This window comes from Caloenas nicobarica, chromosome 22 (genome assembly GCF_036013445.1).
Source record: "Caloenas nicobarica isolate bCalNic1 chromosome 22, bCalNic1.hap1, whole genome shotgun sequence".
NCBI lineage: Eukaryota > Metazoa > Chordata > Aves > Columbiformes > Columbidae > Caloenas > Caloenas nicobarica.
Genome location: NC_088266.1, coordinates 5,590,590 through 5,615,359, shown reverse-complemented (window position 1 = coordinate 5,615,359; position 24,770 = coordinate 5,590,590). Strand labels below are relative to the sequence as shown.

Sequence of the window (24,770 nt, the reverse complement as noted above, 5' to 3'; positions counted from 1 at the left end):
TTTTTCCCTTTCTTGAAGTTGATGGAAACTCATTCAGGAAAGAAGTACTTATTTGCTGAGGTAAAGCAGAAGCTGAGGAGGGTTTTGCCAGGGTGCAGCTGAGGAAAGGAGCAGCGAGAAAAATCAGACGTGATCTACACTCAGAGGTACCTGAAGTCTTGCCTAGTGCGAGGGGAGATGAGGATGAAGAAGACGTGAGATTCCACATCCTGACAGCTGCTTGCGGCATCAGGACGTACTCCTTGTCATCTCACTAAAGAAAAGTGAAGATAAACCCAGCTAAAGAGGGTGAGAAGCTAGACTTGGGAAAACTATCTGCTCCTAATGGACCTAGGTACATCCTCAGATTCTTTGCTTCTCCCTGTTTTAACTTGTATGATATGAGAAATTTATTTTCTCCTTAGAAGGCTGAGCACTTGGCTGAGCCGCGATGCTTTCAGCTGCTTCAGAAGAGCAGTGGCTGTAGCAACCTTGGCTTCCAGTTCCCCAGCATCTTGAAAGGAAAGGATGAGGACTTGTCACTGAGGAAAGGGAAGTATCATCCACGAGAGAATGGACGGAATGTATTCAATCCTGCTTTGAACTGAACACAGTGCTTCAGATGACAGAAAGCGAAATCTCCTGTTGAAGAGGAACAACGGAACAACCCCCCTAATGAATGTGTGTTGTCAGCTCCAGCCTGAGCAACTATTGCCCTGAGCAGTTTGACTTCTCCAGGTTTCATAGTTGAGTGCATTTTAAACGAGTCTGAAGTCTTATTTGAGAGGGGAGAGCGACACTTCAAGGTGGGTGGCAGGACTTTCCGGGGCCTCTTGTATTTATGTAAGCTTTGAGAGCCTGAATGGACTTACCTCTTTCTTCGAGTGAATCCAGATTTTCAAACAAGTTTGTCTATACCATTTCCATGTGTCCTGCTTGAACAGAGATCTTTCCGGCAACCAGCGCATCCATGCATGCTGCTCATTTGACATTGCAGAGCCCAGAGGATCATCTTTAATACTTCTAACCTTTTTATTTATTTTTTTTTTATAGAGAGAAGTCTGTGTCTACCCCTATTATTGGTGGCGAAGGTTTTTGTGCTTGGACAGTGCCCTTCCTGACTTGGCCCCTCCCTTTTCAAAATGAAGGGCTGCACCTGGGTATTTGTGGCAACTTTACTTTGTCAGCAGTTCTGCCCCTTCAGAGTTATGGCAGCAAAGAGGGAGAGAAAGATGAAGAAAGAACCTAATCAGTACACAGAGCCTTTCAATGCCACCCTCTCCAACAGTGAAGAAGTGCACGGGCATCCCAAGGTAGGTGTTTATGTGTTGTCAGGGCTTGGTAGAACTTATTTCTGGCAGTAATGTGATGCTGGTTCCTTTTCCCAATGATTGAGGCAACCTTGCCAAATTCTATTTGATTTTAAAGGGAAATGTTCTCCCTTTTGCCCTTGCATGTTTGATTTTTCTGGCTTCCTGAAGCAAACACTGGAATACTGCAGTTTATGATTATATATTTTAGACTATGCATGACTGAAGTTCCAGTCCTATAGTAGCTGACTGAAGATATTTTGGAGTTCTCGTGTATGAACACTATCCTGTTCAGAAACAACTGATTAAAAAAAGGCAAGTGGGCTATTGCAGTACAATAATGATAGTGAAATATTAATGTATTGATTGCAGGCAAACCCTTTACTCTCTGGAATGTTACTCCAAAACTCTTAGGCAACAGTATAAACACCTGAGCGTGCCTGAGCTTTCACTGCACTGCACCTTCGTCATTGAAAATTACAGATGAGAAAAATGTTGATGTTTAAGGTGATTGTAGCTCTTGTAGGAAAGAATTCGGGATGGTGGTAATTGTGTCAGACTGTGTGTTTGATAGTGGCTGTCGCTGATGGCTTAGGGAGTGAATTTTGCAGGGTAGGATCCTTCCAGTTGCATGTTTGGGAGAATCACCCCAGGTTGAAAGCTGCTAAGAAATTCCAGTCAATTGATCATAGCCCCCAGAATCCTTTAAGATGAAAACTTGCATTAGAATGCTTGGGAGCTGGAGAGGGGGTTAGGGAATTAAACACAGGTCCTAGGATTAGGAACAGGATGAAATGGGAGACTGCAACCCTGAAAGAGAGAATCTCCTTATCACACAGCCCCTTCTCTCTCCCCTGCTCACACAAAAATGTCCCTTGTTTCAAGTGGAGGTGACCTCTACAACATGACTTTGATCACAAGCATTAGGGATGGCAGTCGCTACAGCGCTAGAGGAACAAACCTGTCAAAAATTGGGGCATGGCAGAGGGGGCAAGTTAGAACAATTGGGCTGACATTCTAAATATCCTCTTCAACGCTATTGTGAGAGTAATTGGTTAAGGTTGGGCAAGTCTGGGAAACAGTCCTCTCTATAAAAAAGCTGGCTGCTGCACTTACAATTATCGTTAGGGGACTGTAAGCAGCTTTTCTTCAGTTAATTTTTTTGTTGTGTGTTGCAATGCCCTGTCAGGACAGGTTGTATACATGATAAATTCTTGAGGTGCTTATAATCAATCACTTTCTCCTGCTCTCTCTGGAGCTGCTTCATTCTGCTTATGCAAAAGGGGCTGGAAACATATCTGGTGCAACTAAATTTTAGTCTATTCTGGAATTAATTTGGCTTGATGTGAAATGTATTGGGCCACAAGCAGAATATATTCCGATTGCAAAAGCAAGCAGAAACCGGTCCTGGTTAATTCTAATATAGTCATCCATACGTTATTGCTAGAAGAAACATAGCACTCGTTTGGAGGCTCGTCGGCATTCATTAAAACAGACATTGTTTGGAAGCTGCTGTTTCTGTGTTGAAATACTTTGCTTGAAAATATCCATGGCAAAGGTTTGGCTGCAGTAGGAGCTGGCGAGTTCAGTGCAGGCAGGTTCTGTTTAATAAGGGTAGGACGAACCCAAATCTTTGATGTCAATGCTTGTGAGCTCTGCTTGATATCCACTCCCAAATTTTGCAATGTGAACTTTTCTCCTTGGAATCTATTTGAGGCTGAAGTCCAGGCTCAGTTTAGAATTGCTTCTAGATGGCAGGGGTGACTGTATTGGATTTTATATTTATATAGCACCTGCCCAAGCTAAGGGATTATGTCACACATACTATAAATGCAGAATTGCCACCATTTCTGCGGTAAATGACGGTTGCCATTTACAGCAAAGCATCACGATTTATATTCACTAAGGGAATGAGTAAAGTAATAGTAAATCTACCCTTACCTATCAAGCTAAAGGAAGGCTGAAAGCATTTCTCAATGGAAGACTGATCTCTCTGAGCCTTGAAGGTGCTTCTGTGAGCAGTTTTGTTTCACGAAAGGATGCCCCGCACAGGGAAGTGAAACAGCAGCAGTGTCCCATTTCATTTCTCTACAGCGCATAACAGGAAAGGTGGAATTTTCTTTGGCCTTGTACAGTAAAAATGAAGGCTGTGTTTACCTTGGAAGGCTCTGTGGCCAGCTGGTAGGTTTATCAAAGCAGAAAGAGCAGGGAATGAAACACTAGCTCAGAGCAGTGATTTTTATTCATGCTGTTGAAAAGGTAGATGTGTTTTACTTCTAATTAAGCAAAACAATTTGGGACAGATTTCTCTTGGGAATTATTTTTAAATAGGAGTGGAGAAAGCTTTTCTTTAACATTCACAGTGCCTGAGTTGTGGTGAAACCTCTACCTAAAACAGGGAAGCACAAGTCTCAAATCTCCTGATAAACCTGACATTTCCAAGGACGTGGGAAGCGTGTTGGTTTGTTTATTTAGAAAAAAAGTGTTTCTCCAGTCTTATCTTTGAGTTGCTGTCAATGTGATGTGTTTGCCAGGCACAGATGGACTAAGAGCAGAACATGATGAGGAGATCCAGAGGTTTTCATCTACTGGAGCTTCTCACTTTGTGTGTGGCTCAGTACCTGCAGCTGCCACTTGCCAGGCTCGTCTGCCCCTTTCCAGGCACAGATCTGGTCCTGCAAGTTGCGATATTTTACTGTCAGCATCCCAGTGAAATTTCAGGGACGATTTGAAATCAACGGGATTTGACCTTCAGTGGAGTTTCTGCAAGAAACAGTGTAACATTTTAAAGTTAGTTACCCACTGCGCAGCCAAGGAGTCCTTGAAAATGTATTTCCTTTGTGATCCTTCTGTCTCTGTTAAGTATCTAGGACTAGCTCTACCTAGTTTATTACTTAAATCTCTCAGAATTATTTCTTTGGGGCCTTTTGCTTCCAGTTTAAACCAGCAGCCGGTTCGATGACATTGAAATCTCTTTACGAAGGAGGAATGCAACTTGTGCACTCTCAGCCTGAAGTGTGTGATTGCACGTGTAATTGAGAGAAGTATTTGTGGGCCTGACAAGTGTTAAAGCCATGGGGGAGACTGGACTGTGACCTATTTGTAGCGGAAGGTGTTATCTTTCATGCCATCATTGTCAGTCTTGCTCTGGCACATTATGAACAAGAAGCGCTATAACAAATAACATCCATTAGGTTCATTAAATTCATTATGGGTGTGACCACTGAGGGCAGTTTGTGTTGAAGTGTAGGGCAGAAGCTTTTTGGGATAGCCAGTTAGAGTAGTGAAGAATAATTTTTCAATCACAAAACATAGTGGGAATTTAGGTAGGAATTCCATTTCAGATTTGGCTAAGATACCAAACCTAACGCTTCTGCTCTAGGGAAAATTCTGGAGATAGCCATAAAAACCACAAGTGGTCAGGACCTTGGTTTTACATCTCATTAATAACCAAGAGTGTGTGTAACCGTAAGTTATTAGCAGCTGACACGGGATTTTTCATGATAAAAAGAAAAAGCGGTCTGTCACTTTTTAACCTGTTCCAAGTAAAATACACTGCTGAAATAATTTGCTCCTAATTTCATAATGAAGCTGACAATACTTTTGGTGGTGTAAATCAGGTGAAACAACATATAAATTGATGGATTAAGGTAATCAAGGTGCTTAGTCAGGTCCATTTTGTGTCTGGCAACTCCTTCAATATTAAGCAAAGAATTCTTCAATATAATTCCGTCACAGAGGGACAAACGCAGGGCAGTGACTTCAGACATAGAGACTGGGAACTGGCATGGTTGGGTATATGTTCTTGGACACACATCCCTGACTAACTGCAGGTGGAAAAGATGCTGTCCTCTCCCAGAATGGTAATGTTTTCCTGCTCGCTTTCCATCCTGTCCCACCCTGAGAAATGCTTAGGTGCCCCTGAGAACACTCTGAGATGCTTTTGGGTGTACAGACTTACTCAGAGGTAGCGTTGGCTTATTTTCTTTTATTCATCCAGACTCCAAAACTACTTCTGTCTTTTCTCCTTTGGTTTTTAGCAGAGATGCAGACAGAATCCTTGAAGTTCAGGCAAGTTCAGATACAGTTCAGACGTTTCTCAGGATCCAAACTCTGCTCCTTGACTGCAGATTTCTGCTCGCAGTTTCTTCCGTGCTGGCTGAATCTTGGCCAGAGAGCGCATGTGTCTGCGGGCAGTGCGTGCTGTTCTGGGAGGCAGGGCCAGAAAGAACCGCAGGTTCTGCTTGTGTACAACAGTCTGAATTACAGCTCAACTTGTCTTTTATTGGGAGGTAAGTCAGGGAGAGAGCAGGCTAATTTCTCATCGCTGTCTTAAACAGGTTCTGAAGTGATTGGTGCCATTGTATTTGGATTCAAAAATAATGTTAAAAGATGTGATTGAAAGTTCATTAAAAAATTGCTGGCAAGGCATCTGTTGATTTTGGAGGTGCTGTTTCAAGTGTTAAGCAGTAAGCCTGACTTCGCTGCAGTTAACGCGAGGATTCCTCCTGACTCCTGTAGCTGACTTTGCTCTGGAAGCAGCACCCCAGGAGGGACGAGCCGCCTTTGCTGGGATTCCAACGCTGTTCTCAGTCCGGACCGATACCTGAGTTGGCTGCGAGGTCTCTCTGGCTGCTGGAGGCTGCTGCTGCCAAGAAAAACAGAGGCTTGCATGCTTATTGCTAGGATTGCTCATGCATGCCATAGTAATTAAATAATAATACCACAAGGACGGAACATTCATTTTAACTGTCAATCATCCTTGTGTTGGAGAAACTGGGGAGTGCCATGACTGTCTTGTAGAGGGATTTGTAATTTAAGCAAGCCCCTGGAGAGGTATGGGATTTTTAAATTATTTTTTTTAAACTTTGGGAGTTTTTCACTTATGTTTCTGGGATGTACCATCTGGATTTCTTTTTTCTCCCTGACAAGGTATCTACTCTGGCCTGTTTCTGCACAGCTGGAGCTCCAGAAAGGCTGAGGACATCTGTTTGTCTTCACAGTTAATGCTCAAAGTCTGCCCATGATTGCTGGCTTCTGCTTCTAGCTGGCTTGTTTCCTCATTTTTGCAGTGGAGGGGGGTTTGTGCCTGTCTTGCAGCCTGGTGGAAACCAGGAATATTTGGATAGTCTCTTCCACATCTGCAGCAAATGCTGCATCCCAGTTCCTAAGACTCAGGTCTTGTGTTTGCTGTGTTCTGGAGGCTTACTTCTGAGTTCCCGCCACGCCATCCAGCCCTTTCTGAAGGACGAGTTGATTTTAGTTTCCTTTTCTCTACACCCCAGCTGTTCTTTCCTGGCTTCTGCTACAGCACTGAGGCAATACTCCATCCTGCCTCAATCAGGTGCTTCTGTTAATCAAGTTGCTTCCTTCTGTTTCGTGAACCGCACTGTGACTTTACCACAGACCAATCACTGGGACAAAAAGGCATCTCCTTCCTTTGGGCGAAGCACGGGTGGGCTCTTACCTGCTTTACATTTATGAGCTTTGTAAACTGAAATGCTCATTAACACAGTCCTCTGCAGGTGTGACCTTGCATGGTGATGCTGCACCCATCTGTTTCCAGGTGAAGCTGAGTAGGAAAGACCTGGCTTCTTCCAGCAGAAACCACTAAATCTCCATGCAACCCTGATAAATGTATTTCATGTTTGTTGTAGAAATAAGCTGCACCCTGTGTGCTGCTCTAAGGACTTTTGCAAACTTTAGGAACATTTGCCCCTGGTCTTGATGTTTACGCGTTACAATAGATGGAGAGGTTTGCACTGAAGGCCTTTGACTTCTTGATCTCTGGGGAGCTGCTTATGGTCTGCTGGCTTGCAAATCATCTCTTGACCCGAGCTGTTTGAAAGAAATAGTTGTGATCGCATCAGCTCGCAAATCTATGGGCAAGTGCCTTGTACTACACCCATGTGCCTGGATGTGTGCCGGAGAGAGCTTTCCAGGCTCGGCATCCACTTTGGAGCACCGACATTCCTTGTAACCTCAAGCTGGAACTCCAGCAGACTTCTAAGATTTACTTTTGAAACAATTTACACGGCATGGATTTTTCAAAGCAAATCACAGAGACTGTGGTCTTTTCTCCTCAAAATGGGCTTGTGCTGATATTTCCAGCTATAATTTGCAATCCTCTGTCCAGTTCCTGTTGCTCTTAGACAGTGACGTAAATTAGAGTTACTGGGACCTCAGGTCTAACTGCATTCTAAAGGTTGAGTGTTTTCTGCGGACTGTTTGATGAAAGAGAATCTATGCTTAGAAGTGGTACTAGAAAAAAAACCTCAGTATGGTTCTCTGAGGAGTGGCGAGTGCTTTCGGGAGATAAGTGAGACGGGTAATGAGGAAATGGGGATGTATTTGCTCACTTGGCTGTGCTGGAAGCACCTTGCAAGGTCAATGTCAAGGCCGCAGAGAGCAGAGATGTGGTGTCTGGGCTGTGGCAGAGCTGTCTGGTGCTGTCAGACCGGTAGGAGCTTAATGCCTGGGGACAAACACTTTTAGATCTGAAAAGTCCGCTGTTGACTGACTTCGCTCCTGTGCTTTTTCTGCAACCATCTTGTTTTCTTCCTCCTGAATGGTGATAAAGCAATATTGATTTACCGAAACTTGTAATGGTCTAGGAACTGTTTCAAATGTCGTTCAAACCACTACTGCATTGTGTTGCTTTCCTGCTGGAATTCTGATCCGTACCTGTTCTGCCTCACCAGAAGAAGAAAAAACAGGTTTCTTGAATGAATTCTGAAAGTTCACAGTGGGTTGCTTGTTTGTTTTAAAGATTTTAAGTGTCCATTGCAGGTTTTCCTCTCTGGCTTTTTCATTAAGGGCTCTGAATATTTAAGTGTGGTTCATGAAACTTTGGGAGGACTTATGCTTTTATCCTCGCTGTGATTGGAGGCTGATGTGTCAACAGATTGGAACCTCCACAGTCAACAGTTAATTGCTCTTGACAAGAGTTTAGTCTGGAAACTATGCATTCTGTGAATCCATCAGTCTTTGTTCTTTTTTCTCTTTAGATCCTAGAATCTCCAGATCCTCGAATCACAGATCCACGGCGGACCTGGATCTCCTTTGTTCACCGCCCAGATGATGGCAATACCTCAAAAAGGAAATGCAAAGGGAAAGACAAGAAATTAGTAGGTTATTGCTAGATTGCCGTCAGCTAATAAATGCGCACTGTGTCTTCCCTTCCTACTGCGAGATGCAAGGTGTTCTGTGTGCTCCAGCTTTTGCCTTTCCACTCCAGAGTGCTGCGTTTTCATTTGTTTGTGTTTAATTTCTCAAAGTATTTTGGAGAAGTTTGAGACAGTAAGTGCAGGTATCTCAAAGGATACGTTAATCAAGGAGTAGACAAGTCATTTATTTCAAATTAATGAATGACTGATCGTCTGCTGAGTGATGCTTGTTCCTGTGTGCACTTTTAATCTGCTGCTTGGACAGTCTTGAATGCTTTTAGTGATTTCCTTTAATTTCTCAGTGAGCTGGTAGTCAGAAACGCTTCCATGCAGGTTTAGTGCAGTTTAGTTGAGGAAACAGGAACTCCCTGGGAACAATAGACATCAAATATCATCGATAACACTGTTGCATGTTTGTACTACTGGTTTAAAGCTCTGATGTGTGTGGCTAACCTTTACAGGTGTTTTGAATAAACAGTTTCATTTTTTTCTGAGAGCTCTAGTGTCGCACCAAGCATTCGTGAATGTGATCATAATGTCTGAACAATGTCTGGTTTTGGTCTGTCAGTGCAATGCCTGGTTCTAATTCCTGTGTTTTTCTTTGGTTACCTCCTTAGCGTGGCCTCGTTGGGCCCCCAGGACCCCCTGGCCCCCAGGGACCTCCAGGAGCACCTGGTGCCGAAGTCACCCGGGAAGTCCTTCTGCAGGAGTTTAAGGAGATATTAAAAGGTAAGGACTGTAAGAGCTTTGTGCGTTTGTGATACGTTTCTTTCGGTGAGCACTGTGGCAAATAAAGAACTGGCTTTGCAAACGTTTACCTTAATGCATTCCCCTACCTGGAAATCAGAAATTTGGAAATAATGTTTCCCCGGTGCCGCTCAGTTCAAGTTCAAGAGTTGAGTGCAGAAGTCTAATTGCACAATGAGTGGCTTCATAGACCAGAATCTTAAATTAAGCATTTATTTTCCCGTACTACTTCTTTTCTCCTTAGAAGCCGTTGAGCGTCGAGCATCCCTGGCTATCTCAGCCCAACCCACGCAGCTCCCTCCGCTGCTCCTCCCCTTGGAGGACGTGTCGCCCCACAGGCGTGTGGAGGAGGCGTTCCATTGCAAGCTCAAAGGACAAGTCATCGTAGACAAGAAGACCCTGGTAGAACTTCAGAACTTCCAGTCGGTGAGAAGGGATTACAGACCGAACCCGGGCAACTCCACAACAGCTGTTGTGCGTAGATCAGCTGTAGTTCTGCTTCGCAGAGCTCTGGCTGGCTCTGGAGGTGAAGGTGTCTCCTGGAAGGGCAGACTAATCCCAGAAGCTCCTCTCAGGCCTGGATGCTGTGAATACAGCACTACCTTGTTGTGATTGGCACAAGTAGGATCTCCTATGGTGGTTTCAGCACTGAAGCTCAGCTGCAGGAAGGTGGACATTGAGCTTTGAGTCCCCTCCTGCCTGACAAACCCAAGAGGCAGATTTTCATCCTCTCTTGCAGCCCAGCTGAATCTTATTACAGTTCTTACTGAAGTTCTGACAGGTCTGTGCAAGAGAGGGCTGTCTCACAGGTCCAAACAACCATCAGTCTTTTTATTTCAGTTAATGATGGAGAAAGACTTGTCCACGTTTGGCATTAGTCTGAAGGATCTGTTCCTTTTTTCAGTGCACACCCTGTTTAATTCCGGAGTAACCTTCAGATGTACAAAAATGTCAGAGGCAAACAGAAGCCATTAGTATAGATTTGTGAGCCCAAATAAGAGCCATCATTTTATTAGATGGGCCAGTCCTGATGCTCGAATTCTTTACTTAATGTTTTATAGAAGGCTAATAAATGTTACCTGTAGGATTTCATTGTAGTCATGCTATAAAGACAAACACACCATCACGGGATGCTGTGATGGATCATTATAAGCATGGTTACAAGCAAGCTGTTGAATTTGATATTAAAATTTCTACTAACCATTTCTAAACCAGTTGCAAATAGGTTCTGAAATTGAAGTATAAATGTTAGGCAAAGTAATAACTAAAAACAAGTAGTTACTTAGTAATTGGGAGGCTTCCTTTACACTTTGGAGCCACAAAAGCGCTGAGTTTTCTTCCCAGCTTCACAGAGTCCCATTTCTGAAGAATTCTGTCCAGTAGATCCTTTCCGATGGAGTAGTTTTGCTACTGGGACTTCTCCCAGCTGCAGGACGGGAGGCAGCGGTTATGTTTTAACCAGGGTGCTTTCCTGGATCGTTCCCAGTTCCACTTGTGGCAGCCTGGTTTGACAGCACTGTGGGTGCTGGCACAGAGGCAAGATTGTACTTGAAGGATGGGCAGGGCTAGAGAGATCTGCTGCCTCATTAATTAGGAGGGGAAAATGTGAATAAAGACATCTCAGGAATCAGTGCGTAGGCCGACGCTTCCCATGCTTCGTTATCGTGTGCCTGGCTTCTTTCTAATTGCTTCTGGCCCTGAAGCTGCTGTGGGAGGGCCGGCAGGCCCCTGGATGCCAGCCTTTCATTTCAGCGTTGGGACAAGAAGTGTCTGGTTTTAGCTTGTGCCATGATATAGGGGAATTTAGCAGGGAGGGAGGCAGTGGATGCTCTTGCAAAGATGAAAACATTGTCTTTAAACAGTCCAAGGAGGGGAGAGAGTGAGAATTCCCCTCCCTCCGTTCTGTCAGTTTAATAGTGTGAAGAAGCCAAGAGTTTGATGCTTCCTGGGGAGATGATAGGGATTGATGCTAAGTCCTGGATTTGGACTTTGCCCAAAGCATTTTGAGATAGTGGAAAGAACCCATGCTGAGAAACGGTCTATTTCTTCTATGCTCTGTCATTTGAGGGTAGTGTCTAATTCACCCTGACCTTGGATTCTGAGAGAGCGCGATGGGTTTCTCATCCTTCCACACTAAATTTCCTCCAAGAACATTCCCTCCTTCTCTTCCTCTCAGTCTCACAATTTCTTTGGTATCTGGGATGAAACGTGTGATATTTCTTTCCCCGTACCTCTTCCTCCGGTATCTCACGCTTCGAGGTTTCTAACAGTTGCCTCTTGCTGGACACTAACGCGTTTGTCTGCTTTTGGTCTGCCTACCAAAATAATCGTGTGCAAGTAGTTTCCCAGATAGAAATCCCCGCAGTGTGTGAAGCAGATAGGTGAGTGTGCTGCAAATGCAGCAGGGAGCTCTAATTGGTGTGGGGTTTAACAGAATCTTTCGCCCAGAGAACCTCTCCCTGCATTGTGTAGTTCTATGAGCAAAAGAATAACAAAGCCACAGAGGGCATGAAGAAACAGGAATGTTTTATCAGTGATAATTTACTGGTGCCTAAAATTCCCTTCCATGCTCAGCCGGTGGTTTTGGAATTATGTTGCCGATTCCGCTAAAAGCTGTAACGAGTAAGGCATGAATTAACTGTGCGGTGCAGTTTTTCATATACAAGGCTTGGATCTGCTCCTTCAGTGGGGTAAATAAAAAAGAGCATTACCAAAAATGATGGTGTAGGGATAGCACAAGAAGGGAGTCAATATTGTTCTCTAGCCCTTGTTGTTAGGTTAGCTGTTATATTGTCTGTGTGTGTGTACGAAAAGAAAATAGAGGCCGTTTTGTGTGTATATATGTGCGCACAGGCACACATCAGTGCACGTTCACAGAGACTTGGAAATCATCATACGGAATGTAGTTGTTCTGCAGTTCACTATTACTGTTTTCCCATTATATGTACATAATCTTATGAGAAATGCCACTGCTGTTGCACATGGATATATTTCCACCACCACATGCATACATAAAACTTTTCTAGTAAAGTTCCATGAAATTTAAGACTACAGCTGGATTTTGGTAAATAAGGACTGGGAATTACTCTTTGTGAGCCTTCCCTGGGATTTGCTGGATAGAGGCAGGTCAGTCTTTTCACTCCTTCTATTCTACCATGTAGTAACTCTACACAAACACCACCAGACCCAAATATTTGCAGCTTTGCTGCCTTTCAAAAAGAAAGCTAAATAAATTATTCCTAGCCTGCACTGTGAAAGCTGCCAACTTCTGTCTAGGATGAACCAGAAAGGGGAGGCATTAACTTCCTTCTGGTACTTGAGCAAAGGTGTTCCACTACTTTTTAAATATTTTAGTGTAATAGCACCTGTGGTAACACTACTACAAATTCGTTCACCGCGTCTTAGGCCCCTTTCGCCATCTAACATCGGAAAACATACTTGAATATTGGATTGCTCAATTACGCATTTGTGCATTTTTTAGGGACGCAGCAGTGTGCACGCCTTTACAGAATCAGATTTGAACAGCTCTTCTGTCCCAAAGACCAATGTGGAGCAAATCTCTCGGGACAGCATTCCCGGGAACACATTCACATTGCACAGAGTGCCCTTGCGGTGGGAGCAGAGTCTGACTAATGTGCTTTCTTGGCCCGTTGAAGCTGCTCCTGCTGCTCCACAGCTCCAGCCCAATTCGGATCAGGCAGGCCAAAACAAACAATAAACATTTCTCGCAGAGTTTATTTTAGTCTGAGTCAGATAATCTGCTGCAAGTTTGACTTAAGGCTGCTTCCTTGCCATGAGGAGAAGCTGCACGCTATCTCACTAGGCTTTTGCCTATTCTGTAGAATCCAAAGCGAGAACAAAATGAGACTAAATGTGGAATCTGTAAGAATCCAAGCAGTTGTTCTTTAATGGTATCAAAGCCATCTGACTTAGACCTGAAGTGAGTAGAAAGCCTCTGGAGACCTGTATGAGTATTTCCTCTGTAGCTGTGCCACAGAAACAGTGTATAAGGTTCCAGGTTTTTCAGCATGGGGACACTGCTTGGTCCCATCTAGGACATCTTTGGGAGTAGCAGGGACCTCTTGACCCAAATAACGGGACATTTTGTGTATCGGAACATCAGTGGAGGCCACTAGGACCAGCAGAGCACAGGGATGCAGTAAAAGCACAGTCCGAGTCAAGATGAGTGAGAAAGGCTGGGCAGTGAGCAAAAAGGGCATCTGTGTGCTCATATGGGTCATTTTGCCTTTGGTGGAGACCAAATGCTGAGAGAAACCATCTGGAAAGTGCATTCTGGGGAGATAAGGCAGTAGCCTTGCAAATATTTTCATCTTTGTTCTCATACGTGTAAGCTCATTCCTTGTCACGGGCAGAGGGAATTGTCAAGAGTGCTGGAGTCTTGTTCAGGGTCTACTTTTCTTATCTTACAGCCTCTGGCCAAAGGAGCTTTTCTCCGGGGGACAGGATTAAATCTGGCAACGGGCCGTTTCACAGCACCCGTTTCTGGCATCTACCAGTTTTCAGCCAATGTCCACATTGGTGAGTGTTGTTCACAGAAGCCTTTCCGTGCAAACCAAACAAATCGACACTCCTTATTGAGAACGAGCTTAGGGACCAAAGATATTCACGTGTGGAAGTTGTGGCTTCCGTAAAAAACTTTAGAAGAAATGAACATGATGATGTAGGACTGCATCCAGGCAGTTTTGACTGTATTTTGTCACCAGTACATTCGTTCAATGGTTTTAATCATTCAGTGATGAAGTATTTTATAATCCAACACCAGGAGGGTGCTTTCCTAGGAAGTCACAGTGTTCCCGGTGTCTCTGTTAAGCCAGACACTAGGAACTGGTGGTCTGGTGTGTTGCAAAAGTGCTTATATTTCTTTCCTTGCTTTCCCCAGACCACAGTGAGCTGAAGAGTAAAGTCCAGCTCCGAGCCAGAGATAACGTCCGAGTGCTGATCTGCATCGAATCTCTGTGCCACCGATACACGTGAGTAACCACAGTTCCAAAGAACAGTAACCGTGTGAACTTTTTTTTTCTTAGACAGAACTGCCTCAGATGTTAGTTGTTGAGGTAAAGCTCTCTGATGGCTGACTCAGAGCTGTCCAGGGTTGCAATTTATGATTCCTTGTCCTGCAAGGCTGTTGTGAGCTGGGCAGCAGTGGGGAAAACGGCAAAACCAGCACTGGTTCTATGAGATGTCGCTCTCTCAGATGGGTGAGAGTCTGCCGGGTCTGTGGCGTGGAAGGGAGCTGGGTGGAGGGATGGGAACCTGCCTGGACAGACATTCTGCTGGCACGGGCTGAGCCGCTACCCGTGCTTGTGGAATTTCCTGGGGATGTCAGTGTACACAGTCGTTCATTTGAGGGTGCTGAAAGAGCCCGGAGGCCTTTCGGCTGAGAGAGATGGAAACTCGGAGGCAAGGAGACAGTTGGAGTAGAAGAGATTAATGGTGGGAAGTTCCCACCCGAGTTTGGCTTTTGGCAGGATATGACACACAACCGAGCTCTTCAATCGCGGCGGTGCCAAGTGGTTTGCTCCTCCTCAGCCAAATCGCCCCTACTTTTTATGCATCTTATTTCCTCGCAAGGGGGCTGGAAACGGCACGTTTGCACTTGCAAGGTTTTGTCACCACCGCTTCATGGAAAAAAGGGAGAAAAGGGGTTGGTTTTCTTGGGAAAACAAGAAGATCTGCTACCACTGGCTGGGCAGATTTCAGAACCAACCAGGCATGGAGCTCTGTGCTTTCGTATTGCTTTGGAACTGAGTTTGCATGGATTGTTCCGATTGTTGATGTCTCAGGCACCTTCTTCCACCCTGAATCCTGTGCAAAGGAGCTGAGTTCTCTAAACAGAGGATGCCACACAGAGCAGCTGTCCTTCTTCTTGCTACTGCACGGAATGCGATGGCTATTAGAACGCGATACTAGAAAACAGTGTTTGAGGGACAATCTGGAACTCTCCCTTGAATTTTAACTGTATGCTCTGCAGGTCTTCCTCTGGACACTATGGTGAGGACAAGGTTCTACTGTTCCCTTTTCAAGGCAGCTGCTCGAATCAAGCCAAGAGCCACCTGTTCAGCACAGATGGGCACTAGAACCACCAGGTCCTATTTCTAGGGAGGTCACGAGACTATTGTCGTCCCACATACGACCATTGTGACTGCCTTAGGTGTTTAACCTGTTTCTTTTGCTTTTGCTGCTGTTTAGGTCTTTGGAAGTCATTGCTGGTCTGGAAAGTAACAGCAAAATCTTCACTGTCTATGTGCACGGCTTACTGCAGCTGCAGGTGAGGCCGTGCAGGCTGGGAAACACGGGCCTGGTTTGCTTGGCAGGTTTGCAGTTATTTACTGGCAAGGAGTTATTTACTGGCAAGCCTGAATTCTCACCGGGAGGTGGGGAAGCTTTTCTTAACCTTCTTTCTAAGGTTAATGAAATTAAATGGCTTACCTGGGGTCACTAGAGAGAATCTGTAGCAGGAACAGGAACAAAAGCCAGGCTTGTGTTGCACGTTCTGATCTTAAGCCACAGAAATAACCTTCTCGCTAAGAAATGACAGCAAATATTTTTTTATTTCTCAATTCTGCCCTTGCATTGTCCAGATATCAATTTCCTCATTTCACAGAAGGGAGTCTGAAGCCAAGATGGCCACCTGAGTAGCCACCCAAAAAAGATGTTAGTGCAGGAAGGATCTAATTAGATAATAAGCCTATTTCACTATAGAAAATGTCTTCCACCAAGTCAAAGCTGCAGTAAAAACGTTTGGTCAGATCCTGTTTCCAGGAGCCACAGAAAAGGGCAGGAGGCTTCTGTGTTTAGTTCACAGCAGTGAAATGCTTTATTTCCTCCTTTTACCCTGGAATGCAGTGTCAGATACTCTCATGTCCCTCGTGTTCTCTGCAGGCTGGCCAGTACACCTCCATATTTGTGGACAACAGCGCTGGAGCTCCTGTTACCATTCAGAACGGATCCGACTTCATGGGCATGTTAATGGGCGCGTAACATCATCTGCAGCGGTGTGGCAGGGAAGGATGTGAATTAGAGCCTTGCAGTGTATATTTGACCGAAGAAACTTTCCTTTGACTCTTGAAGACTCCTTCCTGTAACTGTTGGCATCTTTTTAAACAAGCCAAGAGCCTTTCCTGTCACAGATACTGCAGATTTGCTTGCAGAGGCTTTGCAAGATCCACACCAGTTCATTCATCATAAAAAAATATGCTTTTATAATTCAGAAACAAACTCTGTCATATTTAATTTGTGCTTCACCAGATGCTCACTGAACAATTCACTGAGATTTGGAATTTGTTACATTTATAGCATTATTTCACAATAGCACTTGTAATCAGCATGTCTTTTGGGATTGATCATGGGGTGTTTGAGTTTGTAAATGAAGGATTGAGAAGGGAAGTAAAATACTCACAGTATTCCATGTGTTGTGGAGGAAGGAGACAAGGATTTGCCAGCAAAACTGCTTTTTCAGACAGTTGTAAATGGTGCAGGCCCTCTCTTGCGTTCAGAATTGGATATATTTGACAAGAAGTATGTTCTCAGACAGTGCCTGCTTCACAGATGGGAATCCAAGGTCTGAACTCTCTCATTGTGGTTCTTTATCTCAAAGTATTTCTTTGATCTTATTGACGAAGCTGAATACCTCGCTGCCTGTGCAGTTTTGTTTTCATGAAGAGGCCAATGGCACCAGTTCTAGCAGGAACTGCCTGACTTACGTTCTTATGTTTTAGTAAGATATACGTGCGGTTTTGGACGGCATTGCATAAACAGCATCCTCACAGGTGCCACGTAATCATTTGTAAATGTGTCAGATGCATTACACTGCTCGTCAAAAGCCTGAAAAACACAGTGAGCAGAGCAGCCTCGGATCAGATCTGTTGCCTGTTTGGTGCTTGTTGGACTGCGGTGAAATAAGGAAAGAAACCACTGGGCAAGGCTTAATTCATCAGGTGGGCAGAGGGAGCCTGTTTGAGCTCTGCCTGGAGGTTGAAGGTGCTGTCAAAGACCATCCAAAAGATCGTCCGGTGAATGTTTTCTGGATTTCCGCAGCTCTGCAAATGTAAGCACGTGAGGTTGAGCCTCCAGAGCAGCTTTGCGTACAGCTCCAGGCTGTAAACTCATTTTAACAAAGTAAGAGGGTGTTGGCGTTTCATGGGATTGTTACCCAAGATGCAGTAACATCCTCGTGATTATAAAAGCCCCACATTCATTTAAATGTACCTCTGTAGTTTTCCCTTTCAACAGCCACCCAGTCCTTTAGTAATTCACCTTAGCTAAAGAAATGCTTTATAACAGTGTCAGAAATAATAGCAAGGCCCAAAGTGGAGCCCAGATCCTTGTTCTTGAATGTTTGCAGCGAATAGAAGTTATCCCTTGTATAGTGTTGCAACTTTTGATCAACTACAATATCTTGGTGCAACGAAAATAAAGACCGCTGAGGGCAGCAGAAGGCATGAAATCAATGCCACCTATTGCTGGGTCCGTTGTTCGAGTCGATCAATCCGTGATGTTTCTACAAGCTCCAGTAACGCTGCTGGTGGGGTTGGTACGCAAAGATGTCTTATTTCAAGAGCTGTGGAAAAATGTGCTGTAAAACAGGCACGGCTGAAACTCTTTCATCTCCATTGTAAATACCTTGAGAAAGACTCTTAAGGGACAACTAAATAGTATTTTTTTTTGTTTGTGAAGAACATTAAAATGATACCTGTTGGAGGAGGAAGGAGAGAGCACGGGGAATAATCAAGTAGTGCTGTTATGCAAATAAACACAGGTAAATTCCACTTTTTAGTCGATGGAGTGCGGTTCTTCTAACTGGACTTGTGTGACTGTCTAAAATATAGCAGCTATCAATGCTTATATATTAATTCTCGCTCTGCAATACATGCTAGAATTCCTATGGATTTTTTTGTAGAATGTGCTTTAAAGCATAAATTGAGTGTTACACTGGCAGAGAGGAATCCACAGCTGTTGGAAAGCAGAGCCAGGAGCAACAGTGATAATTGCTGGAGCTTCAGAAAATGTGTAACACACATGAATATCGCTGAACCCTCTCAATGAAGGTTGGCTGTTCACACCGGGTTTTGGTGGAAAAAGTGTAGTCAGGGCAAGTGTTCTAAATCCCAGCATGTATTACTATCCTGAACTTTGTACCGTGTGAATATTTGTAATAAATCGGGCTGTTTCATGCATGACTTAGGGCAACATAATCAGTGTTGTGACATTCAGCATATGTTGTTGTATCCGTAGGTTTTTTTTGAACCAAGTCTCGCTGTTCTTGGTAAATCAGAGTTAAAATATTTATTTTTGTTGTAGAACTAAAAAACATCTGTCAGACTTTTGTTTCGGGATTTGTGACTGGTTTCTTTATTCCTTCTGTGCTGTGTTTTATTCTCATGACTTTCTTAGGGGATGTTCTGCCTTTATACCTGTTCTCCCTTATTTATATAAGACGTTCTGTCCTGCCAGGTGTTTCCCCAGTGTCTCAATGCTTCAGCCAGTGCAAGATTGGCCGTCCGGCAGTAAAATGGGGCAAAATAGGCTGAAATAGCCAAAAAACAAGCTGGGACTGGAGCTCTGGTGCAAGTGTTCAAAACTCCTGACTAATAAGGACACGAACCTCCTGGCTGGGCTGGGGCTGAGACAAAAACTCTAAAGCTTCTGTGCTGTTTGGAGAGCGGGGAGATTAATGGTGTGTGAAGCACGGCTTCAATGCTCCTCTGTAGTCACACAATTTATAGCCCCGAGAAAATTTAGGAACTCGGGAGGACTGAAGTTCAGTATGAAGACGTTGTTTATAACAAAATAAACCCCATGGGCTTGAGCTGGAGGTTTAGTGGCCAAGTGCGTTAATCCCGCTCGGCGGTGATGGCTGTTTGCGGTGTGCATGGGGAGAAGCCTAAAAAGGCACAGATTGAATGGCTGTGGTTATTTTCTGGGTCCTTCACCATCCCTGTGAGCTGGGGCAGCAGGATATTTATAATATGATGGGGAAACACAAACAGTTGCTGCTTTTTTTTGTTGTTGTTCTTTAAAATTTTTAAGAAGCTTTAGGGTTTCAGGGAAAATGGAGGTGAGGAAACCACTTCTTACTGGAACAAGTTGCTTTCTTACCCTTATCTGTGAGTTCTTCACGGAAACTTTCGCCACAGAATCACCTTCAGAAAGTTTAAAATGTGCTTGCAGTTGTAACTTTGTCCTGGTACTATGCAGTAGCTCAAGAACAAGTTATTGTGACACCCCACACGGATCAGTTAATATTTACTAAAACTTTGCTGTCCTTACCCTGCCCTTACTCACTCATCTCCCTCCCAGGCCTCGCTCAATCTTTGGAACAATCTACATTGAGCTTTTGGCTGTGGATGCAGTCCAGATTCAGACAAAACTGATGCAAATCAGTGCGATTTTGTTGGGGTTAATGCTCTGCGCTGATCTCTCTCAAACGAGAGCTCACTATCCAGGGTTTCAAGATCTCTCACGTTAATTTTTCCTACCTGAGAGCTTCTTGCTCCTAAGATACTGACCCTGAATTTGATGCTTCGTTCCCATATGACTCTTTGGGCTGAATATTCTCAATATTGGGTGCTGCGTTGCTGTGGTTGCTGCACCTCCCTCTTGCACAGGCTGCGATGGAAACACACCAAACCACCCTAGGATGAGCGTCGACTGCTAATTTTCTGCTGAAAATGCCAGCAATTCACCCCAGAGCACAGGCACTTGCTCTGGTTCAGGGCTTAACTCCAGAATTGTCTTTCAGGTGTGTTTTCTGCAGGGAATTCTTTCTGTTTCATTCACTTGAGGGTCTTGGTTCCTCACCTTGTCGTTACTGTTCACTGCAGGGAATCTGACACTGGAATTTCAGACCTCTGCTGACCCGATCTCATCCTCACTCTCTTGTGTTGTCCCGATTAATGACAGGCTATTTTAAAAACGCCGCGGTGTCTGAGGGGTGTGCGGAGCTCCTGATTTCCTCCCATCGCTGCCCTGCCAAGCGACTGGAGAAGAGTTTATTTTCCACTTCAGTCTGTCAGAGCTTTTGAGTGCCTGAGGCAAGAAGGGGGTTAATATTCTTTGCTGCGTTAAAAGTACTTTTTTTTTTTTAATCAATTAACTACTTATCTTTCACGGTCAGAAAAAGAAACTGAAGTGTGTGCGACATCCAAATTCTGCACATAAAAATTCCGTTTTGTAATACTAAAATGTATCGGGTTACTATCTGGAGGGTATATCCTCTTGCAATGACACACACGTATCAGTCAGCGAGTGCCTCCGCGTCCCCGAGCATCTTGTCACTTGCAGTGATGATCTTGTGGGGCTGTCACACGTGTTTTAATGGGTTCTTTGCACCACGAGTGACCAGGGGCCGTGCAGAGTGCTCAGAAGGCACCGCTGTGTCTCCCTGGATCCCTGTACCAGGAGAAATGTCCCTTTTTTGATAAAAGATCCCTGCCGCGAAGCCCTTGGCAGCAGCTGGAGGACACAGAGAGACGGGCAGGGGAGCAAACTGCAGCCAGCCCGACTCCTGCAGGGCTGGTATTTGCGGAATTGGTCTGGACTTACAGATTTACGCTTCGCTTTAAAGAAAAATGCCAGGGAAAGAGGGAGAGAATGTCAGACAGCGGCGCTAGACATCTCAGCGCTGGATCTCCAGCCGTTGCCCCTTGCCTCGCTCAATGGGTTACATTCTTCTTGCTTTCCCCCCTGTTCTGAACAAATAGGAGCTGGAGCCTCGGGGTATATTAGAGAGCGATAGGGATCTGTGCTGTAATGCCGTTTGGGGCTGTACCTGAGGAAGCCATTAGCTTAAAACTCGCAAGGAACATGATCTGATAACGGGGGAAGTGGAAGGTGGGTGGGGGGAGAGGAAGAGTGTTCGCGGCTGTGCCAGGTAATGCTGCCCTTCCAGCCGCGGGACCGGCTGAACGAGAGGGAAGGGAATGGAAAACTGTCTGTGCTATGGTGCTGCGGTGTGCGAGAGAACGGAGCAGTCAGATCCAGGTATTGGGATGTATAGATGCTGGTCCTCCACCCGCGCTCCGCCCTGCCTCATCTTCCTCACCATCGCTGATGTTAAAGTTGTCTAACTGTCCGTATTTTAACGTCAGCTTTCATTGCTTCGTGTAAAACAATAAGAAGGGTTAAGTGTTACTGGTCTAAGGTCTGATGTGAAAACAAGGTGCCATCCAAAGCCAATCCCCCCCTGCTGCACGTTGTCAAACAGGACCCTGGATGCTCCCGGACGAGGCGCCTCCGTCCCCAGCGCTGCCCCTGGATCTGCTCTTGCTGTACCAGGACACGCAGCCCCGGCAGCAGGAGCTGGGCTGCGGGTTGCATTTCCAGCCCTGAGGGCTTGGAACTCCTGCCGCGTTCATCTCCAGGAGGGTCAGTTCCAAACGAGCTCTGTCTCCACTGGACCGCTGAGACCAGTGTCTTCCTTCCAGCTGGCCCAGTTAACCCCAGGCATTGCTCTGGCTCTCGTGCCCAGTGGAATCACACAGGCATTTGGGGTCATCAGGAATGTGCTGTTTTGACTCTGAAAACTCAGCGGGAGGATTTGCTAAAGACACAGCGCAGTTGTATCAGGACCGAAAAAAAAAAAGAAGGAGGTGTGGGGGGAATGGAAAAAATTACTGTTTCCAACTGCAGCCAGGTTCCTGCTTCTCGTGTCCTTGTGCTGCTGGCAGCCTTGCAGGGGGCTGCGGCCGCAATTAATGACCCTAACGAAGCAGCCATGCGTGGCACGGAGCCCGCGCTGCTTATGTCGAGTCTCCCTTGCGTTGTGTCTCCAACAGGAGCTATAATGGGCTCTATATGCTGATAAAGACACTGGTTCTCCTTTGGCTTAAGTGGCAAAAAGGAGCCATTGTGTCCTGTCCCCCCCGTTGTGGTTTGTCCCTCAGTGGAAGTCACTGACCTTGGCCTTGACCTCAGCATCTGCTTTTGGTCACTCGTGGGGGCACGGCGGGTCGGCTCTATTTTCACTTTGGGGCTTTCCTATGGCCTCAGAAGGGCTCTGACCTTGGTAGGGCTATGTTAAAATGGCTTTTTTGGGGGTGCTTGGCTTTGTTCCATGCCGTGTGGGCTCCGCTTTAGACCAGGGGTTGGTCGCTGCACCCCCTGCTTCCCTGCACAAAAATTCAGTCTCATCCCATTGATAATTGTGGGAGGTGGGACGCCTGAGGTCAGCTCTGTTTGTTTGGTGATTTCGGGCGGGCCATTAAACTTTCTAGACGGCTGCTTATTGGTTTTTCTGTTTTGTTTTGTGATCCTTTCTGGCGGGGAAGGGGAAGGACAGTGTCAGCCTGGCTCTGTGGGACCTTCCGAAAGGTGTTATTTCCCACTGGGAATCTGGACAGCGCGCGATGCAATGGGAGAGCGACGCTGGCAAAGTGGCAGCCGGGGCTTGGGGGGGAATCAAGCGAGGAAATTAAATGCCATTATTCAACCAGCTCTCAGCCCGAGGGAATTACTGCACCTTCCTTGATCTTTGAACTCGCTGGCGTGAATTTTGGTGAAGTCTGTGCGGATCAACGGTTCTTCTCCCACATCGATAAAGACAAAAAGGCTTGAAACGAGATATTGTCCCTCCCCTGGAAGGTCACGCGATGGATACTGATGTCTGGGGTTGCAATAAAGAGTTTGAGATCAACTTATTCTACTGGAGCAGGACACAAGGGAATTAAAGGCCAAATAGCCCCTGTAAATCTCCTTTGGAGGGATGCTGGAGGAGGCTGCTGGGCTCACAAAGCTGAGGAGAAGGACACGCGAGTGATGGAGGCGACAGGGAACGTACCTCTCGCTGCTCCTGTCCCGATTATTGGTGACCAGGATGCTCAGAGGAAACAGACGTAAAGTGATTAGTGATCCCTCCTGATGAGGCTTTGGCAGAGGAGTCAAAACAAAGTTCCAGATCTGATCCTATACTTCCAAGCCTCATTTTACTCTCAGCTGTATTTATGTATCTTTTTTTTTTTTTTTTTTTTCCCCTAGGGGCTGTCTGCTGCTTTCCTGCAAACACATCCCTCCTAGAAAGAAACAGCCTCAATCTCTCCCGTGGGCTGTTTATCTTGGATTATCTCATAGGGCAAACAGTCTGTTACGATTAGATATGAATATAAAGAAATGTGTGGAGAGAGGAGTGTAGGGGCAGATGATAGTGAAACGCAGGGAAATCTTATCTTGGAGAAATAACCCTGCAGGAGGCTGGTCCCACCTCTTGGTTTACAAAAATAGCGAGAAGAGAGAAAACACCCTCATTAGCAACCAAAAAGTGAAACATTCCTGCCCAGGAAAGCAAATTACAAGAGAAACCGTGAAAGTAAAACAAACCCAAGTGACATTTATACCCAATTGGGAAGAGATTAGGAAATCTTCTGAATCTACTTCCCGCTATATTTTCGTTGCCAGTGGAAGCTGCTTAACACAAACCCATAACAGAGCTGGAATAATAGTTGGTGAAAGGAGACCTGCTTACTCACTGACAGGGTTGCAAATTTATATTCCATTATTTAGCTGGCACAAAAAGCCCCTTTTCCTGCAAATAATGAGCTGCCTGGCGCTCCTCGGGGCTTCAATTACGCACCTGTACAAGTATTTGCCAAATCAGCACCTCATGGAAGAGAATCAATAAAGGGTATATAAAACACGGTCCTTTAAATAATCATTGCGGGGGTATTTTCTGTTGCCTTGCTTGTAAAGCCGAAGCCTTTATACTCTAACGAGTGTTACCTTCATTTCGGCCGAGTCTTATGGCCTGAGAGTATTTGCTTTGGGTAGAAACTGCAGAGGCCGAGGGGGAGTTTTTGAAAAAAATAAGTTTGTATAATTCTGGCTGCTTTTGGCTTTCGGAGGCTCCAATAAAAACAGAAGTCTGATTTCTTAAGCACCTTTTTAAAAAGCTTGTACTGCTCTCAAAGAGCGTACCAGGTGGATATGTCGATGCTATGGGTTGTGTCTGAAACGTCTCCAAAGCTGTAAAGTAAAACTTGCTCTTCATTGAGGGGAAATGTAAGAAGCTACAAACATTTATTGTTAAAATAACTCCTGTTTTAACAGAGAGTTCCAGTAAGATGGTGCCTTCATGAAACAAGTGGGCAAAAGACAAAACAAGTGGGCAAATGAACGACTTGCGCTATAATATACACCAGTAATATTGCATGTTATTTTATATTATTGTGTCAGTATTACGTTATATGAAAACAACCTAATGCTGGGTTATTAATTTACGCTTTATATTGGGAATGGAGCTGGTGCGGCACCAAGCTGTTAGCTATTAGTATAGGAAAATAATGGATTTTTGGATGCTTGAGGCCCATACTTATCTAAGACTGTGAAGCCAAACGTTGAAGACAAACCCCAGGCTGCAACCACCGCGCTTTGCCAGGTCCTCTTGGACGGGGCAGCAGAATGGGCTTTGTAAAGGTACGAGCAATAACTCAGAGTATCATGCGAAGGAGATTCGAGACCAGAAAGTGCAGATTACCCAGCTCCGTGAGCAGCCAACAGGGTCAGTTTGGTAATAATAAACCTGCAAGTATTTTTTTGATGCTGCTCCATCCCTGGG

General features: G+C 45.1%; 1 protein-coding gene across 1 annotated transcript; it reads left to right on the top strand.

The window, feature by feature from the left end:
- The first annotated feature begins 464 nt into the window (after positions 1–464).
- Positions 465–16,341, top strand: C1QTNF12 (C1q and TNF related 12). Its single transcript, XM_065650182.1, has 9 exons — positions 465–785; positions 1,033–1,292; positions 8,297–8,416; positions 9,073–9,184; positions 9,447–9,628; positions 13,633–13,741; positions 14,103–14,193; positions 15,413–15,491; positions 16,106–16,341. Exons 2-9 carry the CDS (start codon positions 1,122–1,124, stop codon positions 16,202–16,204), a joined length of 963 nt encoding a protein of 320 aa, XP_065506254.1. The 5' UTR covers positions 465–785; positions 1,033–1,121; the 3' UTR covers positions 16,205–16,341.
- The last annotated feature ends 8,429 nt before the right edge of the window (positions 16,342–24,770 follow it).